This window comes from Rattus rattus, chromosome 8, assembly GCF_011064425.1.
Source record: "Rattus rattus isolate New Zealand chromosome 8, Rrattus_CSIRO_v1, whole genome shotgun sequence".
NCBI classification, from domain to species: domain Eukaryota; kingdom Metazoa; phylum Chordata; class Mammalia; order Rodentia; family Muridae; genus Rattus; species Rattus rattus.
Genome location: NC_046161.1, coordinates 60031334 through 60054963, shown reverse-complemented (window position 1 = coordinate 60054963; position 23630 = coordinate 60031334). Strand labels below are relative to the sequence as shown.

The window sequence follows — 23630 nt, the reverse complement described above, 5'->3', positions numbered from 1 at the left end:
GTCAGGCAGAGAGAGACAAATGAGAGCAGCTCAGGGAAAGGAGGTTACCACGGTAACAAGCAGGCAGGCCTGCTATTTGGAAGCAGGCCTAATCTTTCTCCTCCTTCTCAGTGCTGGAAGATGGGTATTGTGCAGCTGACCTGCATCCTTGGGGTGGGAACTATAATCCCTTTCTGACAGTTCCTAGTGACACTGGAATGAGCTGCTTTGCATTTTAATTTGATAAACAGAAGCCACAGTTTTCTCAGAAGTGCTAGAAACATGGCTTTTTCTGGCTCTGTTCCAGGCAGAATTCTGGTTGCCACAGAGGGGAGTTTGGGATTGCTATTTATTTCTCAATAAAGACCTTGTATATCTGTATTCATGAAACATGTCTGTTGGTTCAAGAAAGCTAGAATCAGACTTAATGCAAGTTATCCTTGGGAGATATATGCTAAGTTAGGGGTTTGTATATGCTGTTCCCTCTGCCTGTTGTTTACTCTTAGGTTCCTCACAGGACTGTCACCTTCCCATCCTGGGTCTCAGTTTAAATACACCCCTTCAGAGATAGCATCTGTGGCTGTCTTAGTGTAACTCCCATGTGGTTGTTTGTGTTATCCCCATATATACATATACATATACATATACACACATACATGGGGATAATAGTGATATATAATAATAGTAATAATTTTATATATTATATATGCCTTTTGAAGACTACTGAAGCCAGGCATAGTGGCACTTGCCTTTAATCTCTGCATTTGGGAATCAGAGGCATGCAGAGCTCTGAATTTGAGGCCAACCTGGTCTACATGGAGGGTTAGTTACTCTCGGGGCAATGTAGGAGAGACCCTGTCAGCAGCGAGCATAACGACCATTGAGAGACTCCCTCTGCCAGTGTTCTGGGCCATCTCCCAGCAAGCATGCAGTCGTTGTTTTATTCTCTGACCTCCCAGCCTATCCTTCTATGCACCACCACCCCGTCCTTCCTGAATCTTTGGAGACAGAGGTCTCACTGTAGCCCGGGCTGGTGAGGATCTCTCTGTAGACTAGGCTGTCCTGCCTCTGTCTGCTGAGTACTAGGGTCAGAAGCATGTCCACCGCACCTGGCTATTTTCAGTATATCCAGTCTTCTTACTTTTCCTACCTGCACATTTCTTAATAACCCAGTACCTTTTATTGTAATGAAATACATACATAAACCTCCCTTTTCTCTCAAAAATAAATTTTAGACAAGAATAATAAATTTTCAGTGTAATAAAAACATCCCCAAAAACATAAGCTAAAGTCATCTAGGATCTCATTACTGAAAATAAGCTAGGATATCCTTCCAGACCTCCACTTTTGGTGACTGTTTAAGAATTGTTTATGCTGTCATAGGGATCACCTCAGCATCAATGGGCTGACCACACCATTCGAGTCACTAAAGAGAAATAGGTTGTGGTTGAGGAACAGTGGAGCTCCTCCTTTGCTGAACACTCCGGTTGTCTCTGATGCACTTGTTTCTCTTCTGCTATCAAACAGCAGCACTGAACAGACGGGCATGGCGACGCTTCTGTGATTGCTCACCCGGAAGGGGGAGGCAGAAGAATCAGTCATCCTTGTCTACATATAGAGTTCTGGGGCAGCTTGGGCTACACGTGACCACCAAATAAGTTACTGAAACAGCATCGACCTATGTGTCTGTCCCGTCATCTCACAGATGTGGGGGGTTTCTGACAAGATCTCATTGTAGCCCATCTGCCTTGAGCCCAGAGCCCTCCTCCCTCTGCCTTCTAAGTGTTGAATTTACAGGCGTGCCCCATCGTGCCTGATTTTGTTGGGTGTTGGTAGTGGTGCTTTATTTATCCATTTCAGTTTCGTTTGTTTTTTGAGACTCGGTTTCATGTAACAGTTGAGTCTGACCTGAAACTCACTATGTAGTGCAGAATGACCTTGAACCCTGATAACCCTTCTGCTTCGAGAGTGTTGGGGTTACAACATATACCAGCACACCTGGCTTCATTTTTTAAAAAACAAGATTAATTTGCTTTACTAGAGTACTGAATAGCAAGTACCCTCTTTGAAAGAATATGTAAAGTGTTGGTTGAATTGAAGTCTTTTAAGTCCAAAGTAATCATAGTAGAGAAAATAGAATTTGTACTCAAAATCCGTGATCTGTGAATGGAAGAGTACAGAAAGTACAGACAGGCTGCTGTCCACATTTGCAGATGTGTAGGCCCTAAAGCTAGCATGGGTCAGAAGTAGACTCCTAGTTGTGAGCTCTTACATTTTCATTCCTTTGCAATCTAGACTTCTGGAGAACAGCATGGTATAACAAAAAGAGAAAATGCTTCAGAGTCAAGACATCCATTGGCCTTGTCATTTAATAACTCTGTATAAGCATGTCATTTCTTGATGTGTAAGTATCTATGTCTGTGGGTGTCTATGCCATACGTAGATCAGAAGAGGACATTGAATCCCCCAAAGATAGAGTTTGAGGCAGTTGTAAGCCACACAGTGTGTGTGCTGGGAGCTGAATTTGGGTCCCCTGGAAGAGCAACAAACATCTTGTTTAACTTTCTATTTTCTGTCAGTACTGTGGCCCATTTCATAGGGGCATCACAAGCTATATAAGATAATATACATGCACAGTCTGCACACAGAAAATCTATTGCCCCTTATACCTCCTCAGGATTCTCTTTACCTGGTACAGTTAGCTTTAGGGACTTAACTTGCACAACTAGAACCTTTCTATTTAACACTGGCCCGTTTTCTTATTGTTGCTTTTATTGTGCTTCTTTTCCTCTTCCTCTTTTTCTTTTTCTTCCACCTTTGTCTGTCCGCTCAGTCCTCTTCATGGTTCTAGGAAACTAACTCAGGGCTTCTTCATGCAGCTAGTCAGGCCCACCACCTGTGAGCCACACTGCCAGCCTCTGCTCTTTTTTTTTTTTTTTTTTTTTTTTTTTTTTTTGATATCACAAAAGTTTATTTAGCAAAAAGTTTCATATGAAAATGTACATGACCTAGTTCTACATCACAATCAAGCACGCTTTGGGGAGGGATGTGGACACACTGCTAAACACTGGTTAGACTCTTTCCAAGGCTTCTAACATGATGATGCTGTTTCCTCGGATGACCACCATCCCGATGTTGTTCTGTTGCCCACTGGTCGCCATCTCCACACACTCATCAATCACGAGGTTCATAAAGGGGTCAAAGCCCCGCAGTATTCCTTGTACATGCCTGCCGCCATTTAACTTCAATGATAACTTCTTGTCCATAAACTTTTTCAGTTCGGGAGGGTGGGCTTTGCTCATGGCGACTCTTCAGTGAGCTCAGCACAACGGCGAAGGAGTGAGCGCGCCTCTGCTCTCTTTAAACCCTATTTTCTCTCAGCTCCTGTGATGCCCATCAGTTTGTGGTTTTGTTTGTTTGTTTTAATTCCTGGGTTCTAGAACCAAGTTGTGTGAATTTGAATCCCTGTTTGATTGATTGATTACTCTACTTCCTGTATTCGGCTTTCTCCTGATGTAACATTCCTGAGAAAAAGAAAACACAGGCCTTAGGAAGAGTGTGCTTTGGCACATTGCTGTAGGTCTTACTGTTCATGATCTTTGGACCTAGTTGATTTGAGCCTCTGGTGAGACAATATATCTTGTGGAGAGAATGTAGCAGAGGGTATCTGCTCAAATGGTTCAAAAGTGGAAAACAGAAAACCAGAAATTACCTTTGAGAGCACAATTCTCAGTGACCTGAAGCCCTCCTCCCATTCAGACCCACTCCTAGATTTGTACTACCACTTTCTAATGAAAACCAAACCTTTAGCAACTATGTATTCCACCCAGCAACTTGGAGTCCATTTCTCTCCTCCCTCCACGTGACCCAGTATATTCATGTTTAAAAGCAGAGTGCTTACCTAGCATGCGCACAGTATCAGCATCCAGCACCACATAAACCAGGCATGGCGGCACACACCTGTAAGGCCAGCACTCGGGTGGACACACAAGGACGAGAAGTTAGAAGTTGATTTCAGCTGCATCGTGGATTCGAGGCCATCCTGCCTTTAAAGAAAGGGAAAGGCAGCTGCTAAAAGTAACCACTGCGGGTTTTAAGGAGTAAATGAAATGTATGTAAATGCTTTCCCAAGGCCTTGGCATACGCACACGGTAAGCAGAAAGCTTCACCTTAGTCACCGTGATTCCTGTCATCTTCAGAGTTCTTGTCGTCTTCCCTTTCTGGATTTATTCCTTTGAAGACTGCTGTCCTCTTCCCTGAGTTCTGTTCTGAGTGTAATTAGTATCTGCGCCTGTCTCACCCGAGCAAGTGGAGCTTTCACTATCTCCGGTCTGACTTGTCGCTTCACTTCTCACTTACGCATTCAGCTCACTACACTCATTTGTTGATTCTGTCCTGGTAACAAATTGGTCCTCAGTGCTACTGTCCTCTTGTCTCGTTGTACATCCTGTTTGTGATAATGACACTAGAAACTTAAAAACAGCCCAGGTGTCTCTTACCTCCTGAACATCAAGTCATTCACCAGGTCTTATTAATTCTGCCTCTAAACCATAACTTTTCACTAATCTGCCTCAGGCCAGGTTGTCATTTCTTCCTTGGAGAGCTGTGGTGGGCTTGCTTCTAAGTGGTATCCTTGCCTTTGATTCGTCTTCTTGAAAACAGTGTAAAAAAAGAAAAAAAGAAAAAAAGATCTGTCTGATGGAAACCAAACCCAAGGTGAAGTATATGTTACAAGGCACTACCACTGAGCTGTACGTCTAGCCCTCGTACAGTAAAAGGTTTAAAGCATATGGATCGTGTCACTTTCCCTGGCTATCATTCCGCATTGACACTTTACCCTGCTAGACATCGCCCACCAGTGCCTCCAATTAATTCTAAGAAAAGGCGGTTCCTTCCTCTGAGACTGTGTATTTGGTATCGCATTCAACCAAAAATAAACTAATTTTCCTAATCTTTTTGTTGAATTTGTCCCTTAAGATTAAGCTGAAGGCTTGCCTAGAAAGTACAGTGCCCTAGGTTTAATAGCCAATACTACAGAAGTAAAAAGAAAAGGTGGTTGTGGCCCACACCTTTAATTCTAGCACTCAGGAGGCAGAGTCAGGCAGATCTCTAAGGCAAGCCTGGTTTACGGAACAAGTTCAAGGACAAGCCAGGGCTACACAGAAAATCCCTGTCTCACAAAACAAGACAAATAGGTAAGTAGGTACACCGGTACATATGTACACATATCTGTACATATGTACACATATCCATACACATGTACATATATAGAGAACCTCAAATGATGTAGCTAAAATGTTTCCTGCTTCTGTTCTAGGTAGACCCAAATGATCCTTCTATGGGAACCTCATTTGCAACTACTACATTCTTTAATGACTTGTTTATATTTGATTTATCACGTGTGACCTAGAGGCAGGAATCATACTGTTCACCATTTACTACACTGTAGTGCTTACCTCATCATAGATATTTAATGGTGTTGAGTAAAGAGAGAAGCAAAGGATGGTTGTAAGGAACCAGATTTAATTCAAAAGCAAGGCATGCTAGGTGCCTTCATCTTTTCACCTCTTTTCACCCCAATAGAGTTATTAGGTGGGTAGATTAGCATGCCTTGGTTTTCGTCAAAGTATTGGGGGTAGGGACCTTATAGAGTACCAGATGTTTGTTGGTGCATATGGAGGGTGTGTACCACAAGAATGCCTTTAATCCAGTCTTTAATCCACATTTTTATTCTATCACAGGTTACTAAATAAAAAATACCATATTCTCGTGGGTCATATAGTGGTCCAGACTTTTTTAAGCAGTGATAGGAAGTGGCTCAAGCCATGGGGATTTGGTTCATTCTAAGAAATGGGATTTACTAGCTTCAAGTAAAGGCTCAAATGCTATCAAGTTTCTGCCATTGCTGTGCCCTGTTCTGCTTTTCTTTGGGCCAGCTTCATCCTCAAGCAAACTTACTTCTTTCTTTCCTTCTTTTTTAAGGCTTTTATTATTTTTATGTGTATGGGTGTTTTGCCTTCATGCATCATGTGTGTGAATGGTACCTAAGGTGACCAGAAGAGGTCATCACATCCGGAGTTGCAGAGTGTTAGTGGCCATGTGGCTTCTGGGAAGTGATCCTGAGTCCTCTGTAAAAGCAGCCAGTCTCTTTCCCTCAAACCCAGGAGAGACTTCTTCATAAGCCAGGCAAAGTGACCTCAGGAAGCTGCAGATGTAATTAGTCTTCATAGCTCAAAGTATCAAATAAAAAAATAATCTAGAGCTGGAGAATCTATTCCATAAAGTTAGGATAGCCCAGGCGTGCTGCTGTAGTAGAGTGTGCTCACAGGGATGAGCTTCCTATAGAAAAGAGCAATTCTTTTACAGAGGAAGGAGAGTCAAACCCAAGCCTGGCGTGGCTGTGCACACTTGTCACCCTAGCACTTCGAGATCAACCTGGGCTTCCTGAGACCTTGTTTAAAAAAGAGAGAGAGAGAGAGAGAGAGAGAGAGAGAGAGATGAGAGAGATGAATGAATGAATGAATGAAGAGAGAGAGAATGAGAATGAGAATCTCAGAGCCTGCAAGTTGGCTTACTGCATAAAGATATTCACTGTCAAGCCTGACAACTTAAAATCAATTCCCAGGGACCCACATGATGGAAGGAGAAAACTGACTCCTGCAAGTTAGTCTCTGACCTCCATACAGTATGACAAACACCTGCATTCCTCCACACAATAAACAAATTAATTTAAAAAGAAGGAAAAGAACTAATGTTAAAAATGAATCACTATAAACATTGCAGATGCTATCTAAACACTGGATGTCTAAAAGAGTTCATAGTGCCACAAGAACAATAGAAAGTTGTGCTTAACAAAGCGTTGTTGTTGTTGTTGTTGTTGTTGTGTAATAAATTTTAATTGTGTATACTAGTACTGTCTACAAAACATTTTATCTTCAGATAATCAGGACAACGATGCTGATAAAGTACAGGTACTTTTGATGTTTTATCCAGGAGACACTGTATAGCAAAGCATGCACATAGTCCCAGCTCCTTGGAGGAGTGAGACAAGAGGATCACTTGAGCCCAAGAACTCAGCCTGGGCAACATTAAAGAGCAGCAGCTCAGTATCTTAAGGAAGGAAGGGAAGGACGGAAGGAAAGAAAGAAGGAAGGAAGGGGTATAATGTATCTGTGACCACCCAGCTATTAATACAGCTAAGATTTCCACCAGTCTGTCTTTTAGTTCAAGATAATTTTTCTGTTACTTGTGATAAAAAATACCATAACCAAAGTATCCTATACAAGGAGTTTATTTGGCTTATGGCTCCAGAGAAGAAAATGTTTGTCGTGTCATGGAGGCAAGGCAGCAAGCAGCAGGCAAGGCAGCAGAAAGAGATGCTGAGAGCCCGTATCTCAGCCACAAGGACAGAACAGAGAGAGCAAATTGGAAGTGGAGTGAGACTATGAACACTCAGAGTCTACCCCAGTGACATATTTCCTCCAACAATGTCACACTTCATAACCCCTGCAAAAAACAGTACCACTACCTGAGGACCAGGTGTTTAAATGCCTGAGCCAATGGGGGACATTCTCGTTCAAACATTACAACAATTATATACAATGTGTGCTACATGAGATTCTGTCTCAAACACACAAGCTTTGCATTGTATTTATTGCATTTTTGTGTGTGGGAAAAGAGCTATAGCACATATGTGGGACAACTTAAGGGCCTTGATTTTACTCCCTCCATCATGTAGGTTCTGGGGAGCATTAAACACAAGTCATCAGGCTTGGCAGTAAACATCTTTACCTGCTGAGCATCTCAAGGGTCTGGTGGGTAGAAGATATGTATAGAACTCAGCAAGCTTGGCTGCTGAGAAGTTTGAGTAGCAGGACGTGGTAGAACTATGTAATCATAACACTAGGAAGATGATCTCAAGAGGCTCAGCTCAAGTTGGAGCCCAGTGAGGTCTATATTATGAATTTGAGGCCAGCCAGAGCTAGATAGTAAGACCCTGTCTTTAAAGGAGGAGGAGGAAGAGGAGGAGGAGGAGGAGGAGGAGGAGGAGGAGGAGGAGGAGGAGGAGGAGGAGTCGTCTATTACAATAGTTGTCATACCACTTGAAGTGTTAGACCTATACTTTAAACTTAAATGCCAAGGGCAAGAAAGTTTCCTGTAGAAAATGATGTCTCTCTTACCACAAGATGTGGCAGACAATTTGTAGATAGGAAAGCTGAAGGGGAGAGAAGAAACTATAATTAGAATATATTGAATGAAAAAATATTTTCAATAAAAGAAAAAGGCAAAAGAAAGAAAAAGGCTACATAAAAAAGAGAAAATGTCTCACAGTTATGGGCTCATTAAAAAATGTATCTTAGATGACGGCTTCTAATTTCAGGTAAGTTTTATCTATCCTTGGTAATTCTGCCAAAGAAATGAGCATTTAGAGAAGGTAACTCTTTCCCTCGTCAAGGGTAGGCATGAGTTCTGTCAGTGATTTGGTTGGTTGGTTGGTTTGGTTTGTCGAGAGGAGGCTTCAATAGTCAGTAGAGTGTAGGGCTAGAGTATCAAAGGATAACATAACTTCCTCTTGCCCCTGCCTCCCAAGTACTGGCGTTACAAGTCTGCCCTATGATTTGCAGCTTTAACATCCTACTTTCTTTATGGTCTTCTCTGATTATTTTGAATAAATCTGAGTATCTATCCTTTCCTGCATGAATTATTTTTTTGGAAAAGGTTTTCTTATGGCTACTGCCATTGCCAGTATAACTAATTTTCTGCCTTTTTAATATGTTTAATTTTTAGTTATGTGTATGTGGGAATATCTGGGCCAGCAGAGACAAGGCAGATTCCTTGTAGCTAGAACTACAGGCCATCTGAGCCACTGATCGGGATGTGGGAACTGAACAGGTCCTCTGTAAGAGAAGGACATGCTCTTAACCACTGACCTCCTCTCTGCCTTTTAACTAGAAGCATTAAGGTATAAAATTCACATTGTGAAGGGGAAAAGGAAGGAAGTCTGTCCCAAATATTTCTTCTTTAGAACATTTTCTATCCCAAAACTTTATTACAGCCTTGAACAATTTTCTCCATCAGTGCCTCTCCTGTGGAAGTCAGTGTATAATTACTTCTTGTGGGGAGATTAATGACTTTGGCCTTTCTATATTATTCTCTCTGTCCCTATCTCTGAGCTGCCTGCCTGTCAGCACCCAGGGACCGTAATAGATGCTACTGAGAACCTTAATGGATGCTATTAAACTAATATGAAAGGTGAACTGAAAAGAAATATCACCAAAAGATACAGGAAATGGACTTTATGGAACTTCGGATTTGTTCCAAATTCTTGGTCTCTTTTCAGCCTTCTGCTTGTTTTTCTTTTTACCTGGCTATGTAACTGAGCCCAGGGAGGCCTGGTAAAAATGTCCTAATTCAGAGATTTAAGAATTGGTCCAACTTATGTTATAGTCATTGAGACATTGGATGACCTTAACTTTTCACATCCCTACACTTTATTTTCCCTGTTGTTGCCAGTTGATTGACAGTCTGTTTTTGGGCCTTATGTATGTGAAAAAGATAGCAAGTGAGTTATTTTCTGATTTTAATTTTCTTGCAGAGTGATAAATGAAGCAAGCAATGCTTGTTCCAGAAAATAGTTGAGTAAGACATACTGTCAGCCATCTAGAGTTTTCATTTTTTCATCTTTGTTTTACCAGACAGGGTTTCTCTGTGTAGCCCTGGCTGTCCTTGAACTCCCTTTGTAGACCAGGCTGGCCATCTGCCTCTGCCTCCCAAGTGCCAGGATTAAAGGTGTGCACACCACACCACCTGGCGCCATCTAGACTGTCAGGTGTGTGTCACAGTGTTACTGATAATGCATATGACTTGTGTAGATTCTAACTGCACCCAGATGATAATTAACTGAGTTGGTATTATAATTAAACTGTGATTCTCTGTGATTGTTCTTTAGATTTCTGTTGGAAAGGAAGATTTCTTTGCTTTCCCATACTTCCCTTCTAATTCAGTGCATAATAAAGCAAAGCTGACTTCATACAGAGACAGAGCTCTGCTTAGTGACTCTGACCTGCAGGACAGTTTTGGCGTATGTGTTACTGAGCTACGAGAGCAGGAGAGGCAGCTCCGTCAGTAGAGTGAGTGCTTATCTGTCACGCAGGAGGCCTGGGTTCAGTCATACATAAACAGGGCTTAGTGGCATTCCCAACAGATAAAATAGTACAGGGAGGGGATCAGGAATTCAAGGTCATCCTCAGCCACATGTTAATTTCAAGGCTAGACTTGGATTCTCCAAAGGGAGGAAAAAAATCTTTGGAAGTGGGTATGGTGACTTATATATGTAAATTCAGCACTATGAAGGATGGGATATTAGGCAGGTGGTTGTGATAAATTCAAGTCCAGACTGGACTACACAGCAAGAGCTTTGACAGCCTAGACTAGAGTGAGGCCTTACCTCACACCACCAAAAGAATTTTAAAAATAACAACAAAACAGTTAATTATTAGCCAGCTGTGGTGGCACACATCTTTAATCCCAGCACTCTGGAGGCAGAAACCGGGGAATCTCTGAGTTTGAGGCCACAGCCTGGTGAGTTCCAGGACAGCTAGTGCTGCACAGAGAAACTCTGTCTTAAGAAACAAACAAGCAACAAGACAATCCTGGGGTGTAGCAGGCAGTTTCTGTTGAGGTGCTCACTAGCTAAGTTAGCGTGATGTAGACTGCTCAGAAGCAGCAGTGCATTTCCACCTTACAGTTGATCTTTTCTGTGTCCTCAGTGCAGAGTTGAGGTCGGCTCTCACGGACAGCATACTAGAGTGCCTTTCTGGACTGAGAGCAGGAGTAGCTATCTTTCTGGTGACTTCTGTGTCTGACAGTGCTGCCTCAGACAGAGCATATGCAAGCAAGGCAATCGCAAGTTCACAGAAGGATTTTTGCTCTTTGTTTTGGGAGGTTCGTTGATTGGTTGGTTTGACTTCCTTCAGGATCCGGGAGGTATTGAAACGGGGTTTATCACAAACTCCTTTGTACCCCAAACTGGCTTCTTGTTCACAGTGATCCACTAGCCACAGCCTTCTGGATACTGGGATTACAGGTATGGGCCACCACACCCAGCTGTGTTCTAGATTAGATCAGTCTCGGTATCCATGAAACAGTACCTTGCAGGAACTTACCTTAGTACCAGAAGAAAAACTGTCTATACTGACTGATACTGCTCAACCTTAGTTCTTTCTTATAAAAAGAACGGAAATACAGAAGTAGATAAAATGTAGATGGTCTATATATTGTTTCTGACTTTTCTAGCAATACCTCTCAAAGCTGTATATCAGCACTGTAAAGTAGTAGTAGGAACATTCCAGTTTACTTTAAAACCTATGGAGTGAGTGAGTGTGTGTGTGTGTGTGTGTGTGTGTGTGTGTGTGTGTGTGTGTGTGTGTGCACATACATGTATATATAGAGAGAGGCCAGACATGAGTATCTGATGCCCTCTTTTATTGCTCCCCTGTTTTGTTTTGTACGAGATCTCTAACTAAACCCACAGTTTGCCATTTTGACTAGCACAGCTGATCAACAAGCCCCCGGAATCAACCATCCATCTCTACTCCACTTTCCATTGATGGAGTTAAAGATATACACTACCACACCCGACTTTTCTATGTGTGCTAGGGATCTGAACTCAGGTTCTCATGTTTGTACTATACCCACTGAGCCATCTCCCCAGATCCTATGTATAGAGCTGTTTGTTTCTTTGTTTGTTTGTTCGTTCGTTTGTTTGAGACAGGGTCTCAAACACTGGCTGGCCTGGAACTCACAGATATCTCCCTGCCTCCTCCTCCTGAGTACTGGGATTAATTTAAGGGACGCACCGTCATGCCTGGCTTGTGTGAAAAGTTTAAAGAGTCTTTCAAGGGCCTACCACATGACAAGAAGAAATTACAAATTTGTGATTTTTCAAGAGAACAGAGCACTCATCATATAGCTTATACTTCATTTTACTTTATGAAAAAGGTAGTGTTGGGGAGTGTGAGTAGAAAGGTATTGATAGCTTTTTTTTTTGGCAGCTCTTTGGGGACCAAAATTAGTCAAAGAATCAATATGTGAACATTCTGTGAACTCTGAAAGTGTTGGTTGATCTGTAGTAGTGGTAACTTTGTAAACTAAGAAATTAGAGCCAGCTACAAAAACACGCAGGCAGTATCTAAACAGCTTTGAGACTAGGTTTTTCAAGTCTGAGAGGGTACACATAGGGGAGAGTAGTTTATAGGCAGAATGGCGGCCATGCACTAACTTAACCCCAGGCCAGAGTTCATAGGAGCTTGGATCGTGGCTGTTTCTGTTTCCAAAAGTCCCTCTATTCAAAGACCACATTTAGCATCCTTGTCAGGCTCATCTATTGATCAGGATTCGTCACTCCAAAGAACCAGATTTAAGCCAGCTGAAGAGTCTTTCATAAGGAGAAGGGAACCAAATCCATAACTAATTTTTTTAAGATTTATTTATTTATTATATATAAGTACACTGTTGCTGTCTTCAGACACACCAGAAGAGGGCATCAGATCCCATTACAGATGGTTGTGAGCCACCATGTGGTTGCTGGGAATTGAACTCGGGACCTCTGGAAGAGCAGTCAGTGCTTTTAACCTCAGAGCCATCTCTCCAGCCCCATAACTCATTTTCTAAGCTTGCTGATTAGTGTCATGTGTTCAGAGGAAATCAGTTCATGCGTGTATTAAGTACTTTATATGTTTGCAAGATTCTTAGCTAGGATTTGGGCATTATAGACTCACCATTGGTAATTTGTCAACTTGATAAATGCTAGTATTCAGCCAGTAACGAGGGCCTGGACAGATGGCTCAGTCCTTAAGAGTGCAACTTTTCTTGTAGTGGGCTAGAGTCAGGTTTCCAGAGCAGGTTGAGTGGCTCACAACTGTTGATAATTCCAGCTCTAGGAGAATCTGACATCCTCTACTGTCCTCCAAGGTCATCCACACACAAACTCACACACATAATTAAAAATAAAGTAGGGGGGGCTGGAGAGATGGCTCAGCGGTTAAGAGCACTGGCTGCTCTTCCAAAGGTCCTGAGTTCAAATCCCAGCAACCATATGGTGGCTCACAACCATCTGTAATGAGATCTGATGTCCTCTTCTGGTGTGTCTGAAGACAGCTACAGTGTACTTATAAATAAATAAATCTTTAAAAAAAAAAAAAAAAAAAAAAAAAATAAAGTAGGGGAAGAAGGGTTTGGGATTTTAGCTCAGATTAAAGCTCATGCTGAGCAAGCACATGGCCCTGGGTTTGGTCCTCAGTTGGGGGGGGGGGTAATATTTAAGTAAGGAGCTGGAGAGATAGCTGCTCATCAGTTAAATGCACTCACCGCTCTTACAGTGGGCTCTAGCTTGGTTCCCATCAGCCACTGGGAACTCATAACCATCCATAACTGCAGTTCCAGGAGACCTAACCCCTGACCCTTTCCTAGCCACACATACATAGAGTGTATGTGTGTAGACATGTATGTAGGCAAAATACTCATACCCATACAATAAAAATTTTTAAATCTTTTTTAAAAATAAATTTAACATAAATAACAAAGGACAACCATCCACCTTGTTACTTCCAAGTGTGTTTTATTCTGGAACTTGAATAATTTATGTTCTGTAGGGCTCTAAGTTTCAAAGTAGATTATTATGCTGGAATGGATTGGCTTGTGCATCATAGCACCATCTCCTATGTCTCCATCGCAGACAAACGCAATGTTAGTGTCCTGTGTGAAGACGCTATCCTCATTGACCAACCACAGCTACTTTGAGTTTAAGAAATTCCTATCAGATTGCTCCCAGACCTCCTACAATTTGTAAGCCTTCCCCTAGCTAAAGTTGTATTAAAACTTCTAGGATAATTAGGAATAATGGCATCCCTAAATCTGGATTCTCTTTATCTCTAGCCTGTATTCATTCATTTTAAGCTCATGGGTTGAGTGCTAGTAGGAAATACAATGGTGTCAGTAATGTATACCTCAGAAGCTGGGGAAATAGAAGTCTGTTTGCCATTTTGTTTTGTTTGGTTTTGGTTTTGTTTGTGTAGTGCAAACTAGAATTCAGGTTCTGCCTGCCTCGGAGATGGAGGCAAAGCAGATCTTTATGAGTTTTAAGGGAGCCTGGTCTACATAGAGAATTCTGGGCCAACCAAGGCTATCCAGGTGAGACCTTAGGTGGTGACTGGGGAGACATATGCAGACAGAAGGGTTAGTATGAATTCAAAGCCAGCCTGGGCTACAAAGTGAGACTCCCTCAAACACAAGAAAATAAAGCTAGACATGATAACACATGTTTAGTATCAATATTTGTAAGATTAGGAATTCAAGGGCAACCTCTGCTAGCTACACGTGGAATTTGAGGCTAACCTGGGTCATTCTCTTTTAAGTAAACAAGAATAAGTAAATAAATACATAGCTTCTAGTCTGAGATGTTGTCATCTAAGCCACATGTTTGTAGTGGGATCAGGAGGTAGAAGTTGAGAGGAAAGGACAAGTGGGACTACGTTAAATACAGGAATCAGTGTGTCCTCCAATGGTCTTCTTGTAGCTCAGCTAGTGCTTCTCTTCTCTTACAGATGGAGTCCCCGGTCTCCACCCCAGCGGTGCTGCCGCTGCACCTGTTAGTGCCGGTGGTCAATAATGACATCTCATCTCCCTGTGAGCAGATCATGGTCCGTACCCGATCAGTTGGAGTCAACACATGCGATGTGGCTCTAGCCACAGAGCCTGAGTGCTTAGGCCCCTGTGAGCCTGGAACCAGTGTCAACCTTGAAGGCATCGTGTGGCAGGAAACAGAAGATGGTAAGTCCATCATCCCTTCTCAGTTGCCTCTGCAGAAGAGTCCCTAGAGGATTAGTGGTATAAATATTGCCACCAAAAGATGGGAACAGGCTGGAGAGATGACTCAGTGGTTAAGAGCACTGACTGCTCTTCCAGAGGTCATGAGTTCAATTCCCAGCAACCACATGGTGGCTCACAACCATCTGTAATGAGATCTGGTGCCCTCTTCTGGCCCGCAGTCACATATGCAGGCAGAATGCTGTACATAAAATAAATAAATAATCTTAAAAAAAAGATGGGAACAATGCCAAGCACCTGTAAGAGTATTCATTGTCCCCTCTTCTTGGCCATGCCCACACAAAGGGTGGAAAGAGAGGTGACACACTTTTTAATATTCTTACCCTTTCTAGAGATGTTTGCTGTAGTTCTGGAAATTGTAAGTAGGCTCATGCTCCAGCCTTGTATACATCCTTCCTTCTAATGAGTGCTTTCCCTCACGCCTTCCTTTCATTCTGAGGGGAAAGAATTTTTCTGGAGTGATACATTGTACTCTTTGTACTGACTACCTGGGAGAATCTTTTATGTGCATTAACACATGGGACCTGTCTCTTCAAGATTTCCTCAAGATCTAGATTCTTGAGTCAGTTTTCCTGTTAATCATAGGAACTACATACAGATACTTTAAAAATACTTGTAGGCCTCTAGGCTTTCTTTTGCACCTGACTTTGTACAAAGAAAAGAAAACAAAGATCTAAATATTACCTAGATTGTTGAAAGAGGTTCTGAACTAGAGGTAGTTAGGTAGGTGGGTGGGTGGGTGGTGGGTAGGTAGGTGGGTGGGTGGGTGGTAGGTAGGTGGGTGGGTGGGTGGGTGGTGGGTGGGTGGGTGGGTGGGTGGGTGGTAGGTGGGTGGGTGGGTGGGTGGTGGGTGGGTGGGTGGGTGGGTGGGTGGTTGGTTGGGTGGGTGGGTGGTTGGTTGGGTGGGTGGGTGGTTGGTTGGTTGGGTGGGTGGTTGGTTGGTGGGTTGGGTGGGTGGGTGGGTGGGTGGTTGGGTGGGTGGGTGGGTGGGTGGGTGGGTGGGTGGGTGGGTGGGTGGGTGGATGGGTGGGTGGGTGGGTAGGTGGGTGGGTGGTGGGTGGGTATGGGTGGATGGGTAGGTAGGTAGGTGGGTGGGTGGTGGATAGGTAGGTGGGTGGTGGGTAGGTGGGTGGGTGGGTGGTGGGTAGGTAGGTGGGTAAGGTAGGCTTTGAAGTAATGTCTTATGTAGTCTAGAATGACCTTGAACTTCCCAATCCTCTTGCCTCTACACCCCAAGTGTGGGGATCACAAGGCATCAATCATTGTGCCTGGCTCTGGCATGGAACTTCTAGTCCTCCTCCTCTGCCTCCCAGGAGTTGGGACTGGGCATGTATCACCATGTCTGGCTATCTAGAATGATTTCTTTGCACCTGAGGTACTTCCAAGACAGCAAGTCTGACTTTAGATAAGAATTCCAGAAGGCGCTATCGTTTGTCCTTGTTTAGACAGCAATACTAAGCCAGAACTGTTGGTCTCTTTGCTATATGTGCTTTACACAGAGTTGGTGGTGTGACAAAAGGAGCCTCTGTTGTTAACTGTTGTGACTCTTGACCTGAGCTGTAACCAGACGTGAAGAAGCAACCTAAGAGAGAGGGGGATTTTTTATTTGTGGGGCTGGAGGGATTTACATTTTAAAAAGGGTTACATACAGTCATGGCTGGCATGGCTGGAAGCCATGATAGCAGGAGCATGAGGCGGTTGGTCACTGTGAATCTATGTCAAGAAGCAGAGAGTGGACAGGAAATAGGGTGGTCAAGCTGTGAAAAGCCAAGGCTCACCCTTCCTGTAAAAAGGCCCCATCTTCAGAAAGTTCCCCAACCTTCCAAATCAGCCCCACCAGCTAGGAACTCAGTGTGCAGATGCATGAGCCCATGCTGTCATTTCACCCTCACACCCAGCCTTAATGTTAGCCCATGTCACACTTTTTTTAAAATTTTTGTCTTCCAGCTGTTAGCTGTACATACTTCAGAAATAACTCAAAAATAGTTTATTATATTTACCCATATTGGATTTGAAGTGTCAATCCACTGTCACTTCTGTCTGAAGAACCAGTTTGGTAATTCTAGATCTGTTCTGCTGCTGTTCTGTGAAAATAAGTGTTTTTCCTCCATGTATGTATGTGGACCCTGTGCACAGTGCCTGTGGAGGTCAGAGGAGGATGTTGGATCCCCTGTTGGGGGAGATTAAGCTCCATGTGGTACAGGGACTTGAACCAGATTCTCTGCAAGAGCATCAGTGCTTTTAACATCTGAGCTGTATCTCCAGCCCCCATTGTGACCACCTCTATTAGAACTAACAACTTTCAGGCATGCTGTACTCTCAGAAACAGGAGTGTGAAGAAACCCCAGAGGCAAGCAGGGAGGTAAGGGGTGTTGAGTAGGCAGCCCTCCCTGGCTCTGCTGCCCTCCCAGCTGCCACTCAGAACTTCTCTGCTTGTGGATGACTTATATGCTGTGTCCCTTTGAATTTTTTATTTAAAAATTCTGCCATTAAAAACAAAACTATGGGAGCTAGAAAGATGACTTAGCAGTTAAGAGCACTGACTGCTCTTCCAAAGGTCTTGAGTTCAATTCCCAGCAACCACACGGTGGCTCACAACCATCTGTAATGGGATCCAATGCCCTCTAAAGACAGTGATAGTGTGTACACACACACACACACACACACACACACACACACACACACACCAAAATAAATCTTTAAAATGAATAAAAATGTATTAAAATGATCTAATGAAACCCAGACACGAATAGTGCATATGCTGTGGTCCAGCACTGGGGAGGCCGAGGAAGAAAGAATCATAAATACAAGGCCAACTTACGCTGCTAAATTAGCAAGATCTCCTTGTCTCAAAAATAATAGCATAAATAAATAAAATGTATTTTTAACAGTTGAATATTGCTAATAGCTTATAATTTTGGAGGGTATGTGTGTTTACATATGTGAAAGATGTGTTCTCAAAAACAAAAATAGCATCACTTAGGTTGGCAAGATGGTTCAGCACAATCAAGTCTGACAGCCTGAGCTCAGTTCCCAGAATCCACAGTGCAAGAAGAGAACCAAATCCTGAACGTTGTTCCCTGATCTCCACTTGTACTGGGTAGCTTGTACCCACCCTCTCACATCCTCCCACAATGAAAATTCAATCAGATTATATTTACTTGTTTTATTTGTTTGTTTTTTGAAGACCAAACAATGATTTTGTGAGGAAAACAGTGAGGACTAGTAAGTAGCTGACATTTATACAGACTGAGGATGACTTCTGTTCTACAGCTTCTGTTAGGCAAACTTCTGGCCCTGTTTCAGACTCTGGTTGAGCCTTGCTCTTGTCTGTGGGTTGGCCTTTTCTCCACTAGGCAGTGGTTTACTATGAAGTTTAACTTGCTTATGTAACTCCTAAGAAACTGCCCAGAGCGTCTTAGTGCTCGCTTGCTTGCAAACCTGCTGTGAGTCCTTATCTTTCTCAAAGGGGAATGAGCCCCCCATGACCGTCTTTAAAGAAACAGGTAGCTGACCTTTTGTAATTCTGGTGTAGTAGAGTTTGTGTATAAACTGTGAAATGCCGAGTTTTCAGTATTTGTATTTAGCTCCTGGTTTTTCTTACTAATTAATTGTCTTTTCCCCTCAGTCTTGCTTTAGGCAGCACTCACCTTGAGAAAGGTTATGTAGTGACCAAGCTTTCTCCACCACTTAGCATACTGCATAGTAGCCAGACTCATGAAAGCCTAGTAGTCATTGTCTGGCACCACAAATCTTCATAGCAACAGACCACTACATGGCAACAGCGGCCACACAAAGGAAACATTAGGCAAATCAATACCTACTTTCTCCCACCCTGCCCACCAAAAAAAAAAAAAAAAAAAAAAAAAAAAAAAAAAAAAAAAAAAAGCCCACATATTCTTCCTATCCAACAGCTCCCTCCCAGGGTGCTTCAGAGCATGATGTGTTTCTATACCCGAGTGGATAGTGTTATCTGTCCACTATCATATAGTTAATCCTGAAGCCCTACAGAGAAAACTGAATCATAGGCTCTTTTGAGTTTTATTTTACGAATTGCAAAATAGAGTACTAATCTTCAAGGGAAAGAGACCTATTCCTTATTGTAACCCACGTCTTCTCACCCCCACGCCACAGACACATGCCAACAGTGCACAGGGAGACAGTGCATGCAACCAGGGTGTAGGCTTATGAATAGGTAAGGTTGTTTTGAAAATTCCCCTCAGATCGTGTGGAACACAGGCCCATTTTGTACCAATGTACAAAAGAGTCATTTAGTTGCTGAAGCTTAAGTGTTCAGGTAAGTGAAGCCTGGGCCATAAATGCACTTCTGGTAATGACCTGGGTCTGAGCACTTGCCTAGCCCCGACTTAACTCGAAAGTCAGAGTTTATTGTTTCCTTGCTCTGTTGATAAGCTCACTCGGCTAGTATGTGCTCTGCTCTCCCCTTTCTAAAGAGAGATGGTTGACCTGTGTGCTCCTTGTAGAGCTTAATATTTATGCTCTGTGATCATTTGTGTGGGACAGAAGGCAACATAGTCCTTGTCAGGTCTTTTTGTGATGAGATGTAGATGTCGAATTCATTGGCCTTAGTGCTCACACTGCTAAACACAGGTCTTGGGCCTGCATCACTAAGAAAGCTGCTGTGGCAATGATGGGCAGAAGCTATCAGCAGTCTTGGCATCCAGCCCTTTCTCCCAGGGCAGCAGCTTTAAACCAGTTCAGGCAGAGCTTTGCTCCCACACTGCTGCTACATGTTAACTGTTTCTTAATGAGGAGAGAGAGAGAGAGAGGAGAGAGAGAGAGAGAGAGAGAGAGAGAGAGAGAGAGAGAGAGAGAGAGAGATTGATTTTTTCCTCCTCTCCCTGCTGTCCTGCTTTCCCTCTCATCCCCTCTCCCTTCCCTTCTTTTTCCCATCTGAAACTAGAGGTCGTTCTCCTCCCCTTCTGATTCCTCATTATCCCTTCTCCCTCAGGCTTTATGGAACAAAGAGATCACAGGGCATCAGCTTTATAATTTAGGAGCTGGGGATAATTTCCCCAGGACAGAGTGGGTAGGCAGCTTACTCCTCCTGGCATGAGACAGCATTGCTAAATGGCCTTACGCTATGTCTGCCAAGGATTAGGCTCTGTTAGGGCCATTCAGGCCACTCTGTTTCTGAGTTAAATTATAGTGAGGAGCCAGGCCCATGTACTTTCATGGGGCAGGATCAGGAAAACATGGAAAGTGTCATTTTTAGGTCTTGCTAATTGCTTAAGGAATTTGTGTTTAACCCCCTGCCCCGGTGCTTACTCCTGCCAGGTTCTTTATTCCTTCCCGTTGTTGCCTTCATGGCCTTCTCCATAGCAACAAGCTACAAGACAAAGGCTTGAGTAGACTCCCACCCCGTCCCCATCCAAGTTCCCCTGTATTTTCTTTTTCAGGTTATCCTTAAAAAGCCTAAAAGACTGTGAAATAATTTTCTACTTCTGTTGAGCTCACAGTCAAACGTAATGTTTAACCCTAAAGTAACTGAGGGACTAGCTTGCCCAGATACCCGCACCTCTCAGGGATTCACAGGTCATTTAACATTAAAGTACGTGGAATAGTGCATTTTATCGTTTACCAAGTTTCCCTCTGTTTTCCAGTGGTTAACTCTCTTCTTAGAATTACATTTTAAAATCTCTTGAATCAATATCAGCGTGGATAAAGAATGGATTAAAAAAAGGAAAAAGAAGCCTCCCCCTCTCTGCCATGCGCTGTCATCAGATGCTGGCCTGCAGCTTGGCTGATTGTCTGAGCAACAACTGGCCTGTGTCTCACCAGATGTGCCACTGCCTGCCTTGTTACACTCCTCACTGGTGCACAGGAGCCATAAACCCAGATACGTGGGTTTTTATCAGTGAGTTTCATTGAACAGTGTGGTGTATACATGAACCACACACATACAGACCTTTGAACTTAATGGATGAATATGCCCTGTGTTACTAGGACCTAAGGTGAAGAAACACAGTATCAGAATACCTCACGGTTTCCCCCCATCAGTCCAACTGCTAATGTCATGAGTTAGTGTTTCCCATTTTGAAGTGTGCATGCATAAATCTTTATAGTGTGTACTTTTTGATGTTGAGCTGCTCAGCGTTCTGCCAGTGAGTCGGCCATGTCACGTGCAGTTAGTTCACTTTTAAGACAGGGTCTCACTCTGTAGCCCTGGCTGGCCTGGAATTCACAGAGAATAGTCAACTCTAACATCTTGTCTTGCATTTACTGACCTATGTAAATCTTCTGTGATGTTTCTCTTAAGTCTTTGTCAGCTCTTGGGTTAGGTTGTAGGTCTTTATAGATTTGTAGTTGGTGTATACTGGAAGTGGGTCAAACGTGTTATAAAAATCTTCTGTGCCTTGCCTTTTCTGTAATGTCAATCTTTTCATGCGTATAAATTTCATTTTATTAAACCTGTCCACATGGAGAGGTTTAATGAGAGAATAAGAGTAGAAGGGGGATAAGTAAAGGTCGGCCATGAGCACGTGGAGGAAAGGGTGGGGATGGGGAGAGAAGGGACAGGGAAGAGCAGAGAACGACGAAGCGAGGAAGGAGTAAGAGCATTTTTCCTTCTGATATTAGTGGGTTTTTGTGTTATGTTTAACAATTTTGCGTAGTCTTAGATAATATTCTCCTAAGTTTCCACTGAGAACCTTGGGTTTTTTAACCAGTTTTTTATCTAGGGTTTGAAATGAGAGTTAAGGTTGTTTTTTAATCTTGTGGGTCTGTAATTGGTTCGGTACCTCACAGAAAGCACCACCATTTCCTGCCCTGCACAAAGACACATTTGCCTTAATGGGAAATGTCGTGAAGCCGTTTCTGGGCTCTCATTGTCTCTCTTTGCATTCATTGTCTTCTTCATTCTTCCATGAATACTACATGGCTTAACTACCTTTGTATAAGTCTCGACGCCTAGAAGTGTAAGTCCTCTCTCTAGCTGGGTTGTACTTGTAAGGCCGTCTTGGGTATTCTCAGCAGTAAGCATTTCCACACGAACGAACGTAGGATCAGCTTGTGACTTGTTAATGAAAGAACCTGCTATGACTTTTGATTGGGATTACATCGAGTCCACAGATGAGTTTGAAGAGTCAAAGTTTTATCCTTCTCCTTAAGCTAATGTTAGTTACTGAGAGCTGGGCTGAGGGTCAGAGCAAGTCACTGACAGCATTTGTGCAGCTTGAGTAGAGCATGTGTTAGATACCAAGCTCTTCCCCACCCTGATATTCTAACCTGCAGGGTACGATGACAGGTGTGTTTACTGTGCAGATGCCCTCCACAGTGCTGGTTTGCTACCATTACCACTATTCTCCACCTACTGTGACCTAGACTTCTGTTTCGCAACCACAATTTAATGAGGCTTGAGTTAAGATAAAATGTGACTGATTTCATTGACACTTGATCTGCCTGTGAGGCTACATTAGTTTCCTAGTACTCCTGAAACTAACTAGTAAAAGCTGACTGACTCAGAACGACAGTGAGTTATGCTCTCCATACTGGGGTTAGAACTCTGTAGAACTCTGAAAGTATTATAGGGCCTCCTCTCTCTCTCCCAGTTGTTCACAGAAACACTCCTTGTTTCTAGTGTTACTGGCCATCCATGACCTTCCTTGGCCTATAGGAGTATCACTCATTCCCATGTTGTCTTGCTTCTGGGTCTGTGTCCAGAGTCCCCTTTTATAAGGCTACAAATAATAGCCAGTGGTGGTGTCCTGCTGAAATTCTAGCACTGGCTGTTGGAAGCAGAATGTGTAGATGTTTGAAGTCAGCCTCAGCTAAATCGTGAATTCAGAGCCAGCATGGGCTGTATGAGCTGTCTCAAAACAACAAATATGCTATTTTGAGGGACCTTGGATTGGAATGTATATGTGGGAAGAAGCACAATTTAGTCCATAGCAGGAGCTTAAGTGTTGTCACAGTTTGGAGAAAGGAAGGATGTCTAGAAACAGTTCCTCTTCCTACCATGGAAACTTGGCATGTCTGTCTGTGTGATGTGGAGAGCCATGGCTTCCCAAGACCCCAGGGCAGATCATCTGCCCTTAGATCCCAGCCAATTAATTGCCTTTCTCTTTGCACTGCTCCCCTGAATTGCTGCTTCCACTGAGTGCTGCTCTCTTAAACCCTGAAACTGCCAGGCAGAGGTTACAGAAAGATAAATAGGTTTCCAAAGTATGCTGTTCCTCTCAGGCTTTGAATGAAAAAAAATATAGAAAGCAAAGGTGTGTGTAAGGCAGCCCTAGCCGCGCTGTCACCTGAACCCTCCTGCTAGGTCAGAAAGCAGTAAAGCTGCGCACAGTGTGAGTCCATCTCAAGCCCAACAACTGTTTCCTCAAAGCACTTGGACTGAGCTATGACCCCTCTTAACTCTAGGGATTTCCAGAGAAAGGTTCCAGCTGATAGGATGGCCTCCAGCCATGACCACAGTGTATTTATGCTTCAGCAAGAGAGGAGGGAGGATATGCAGTGTAAGGAAGGGCATGTGATCTGATCCAAATTTCCCAGTGTGAAAACTTAGAGATAAAAGGAAGAAACCTCTCAGATCTTGAGCCTCTTCCAGAGGCTCCCGCCATCCACAGCGGGGAGAGGCTACACTCAGTGTTGTGCTCTGGCTTCCCTCAGCAGCCTTCTTCCTGCTTCTCAACTTCTTCAGCCTAGAATGCTCAAGTGAAGACAGTAATGGCTGCTCCATTTGGGGGTGGGGGTGGGGCTTCTTTACCTTTTCCAACTCGAGAAGATTTCAGAAATAAGAG

General features: G+C 43.3%; 2 protein-coding genes across 3 annotated transcripts in view; one reads left to right on the top strand and one right to left on the bottom strand.

The window, feature by feature from the left end:
- The window catches only part of Znf609 (zinc finger protein 609), a 133651-nt gene that overhangs the window by 83028 nt on the left and 26993 nt on the right, over nt 1–23630 (top strand). For both annotated transcript variants that reach the window (XM_032910414.1, XM_032910415.1), the window contains one exon: nt 14583–14808. In XM_032910414.1, coding sequence (XP_032766305.1) covers nt 14583–14808 — 226 coding nt within the window. The remainder of the gene's footprint in view (nt 1–14582; nt 14809–23630) is intronic.
- Nucleotides 2935–3323, bottom strand: LOC116907444 (small nuclear ribonucleoprotein G). The gene has a single exon (XM_032910416.1). It carries the CDS (start codon nt 3279–3281, stop codon nt 3051–3053), a length of 231 nt encoding a protein of 76 aa, XP_032766307.1. The 5' UTR covers nt 3282–3323; the 3' UTR covers nt 2935–3050.

Coding starts and splice junctions, on each gene's coding strand:
- LOC116907444 (XM_032910416.1), bottom strand. CDS start 3,281: ATGAGCAAAGCCCACCCTCCCGAACTGAAAAAGTTTATGGACAAGAAG.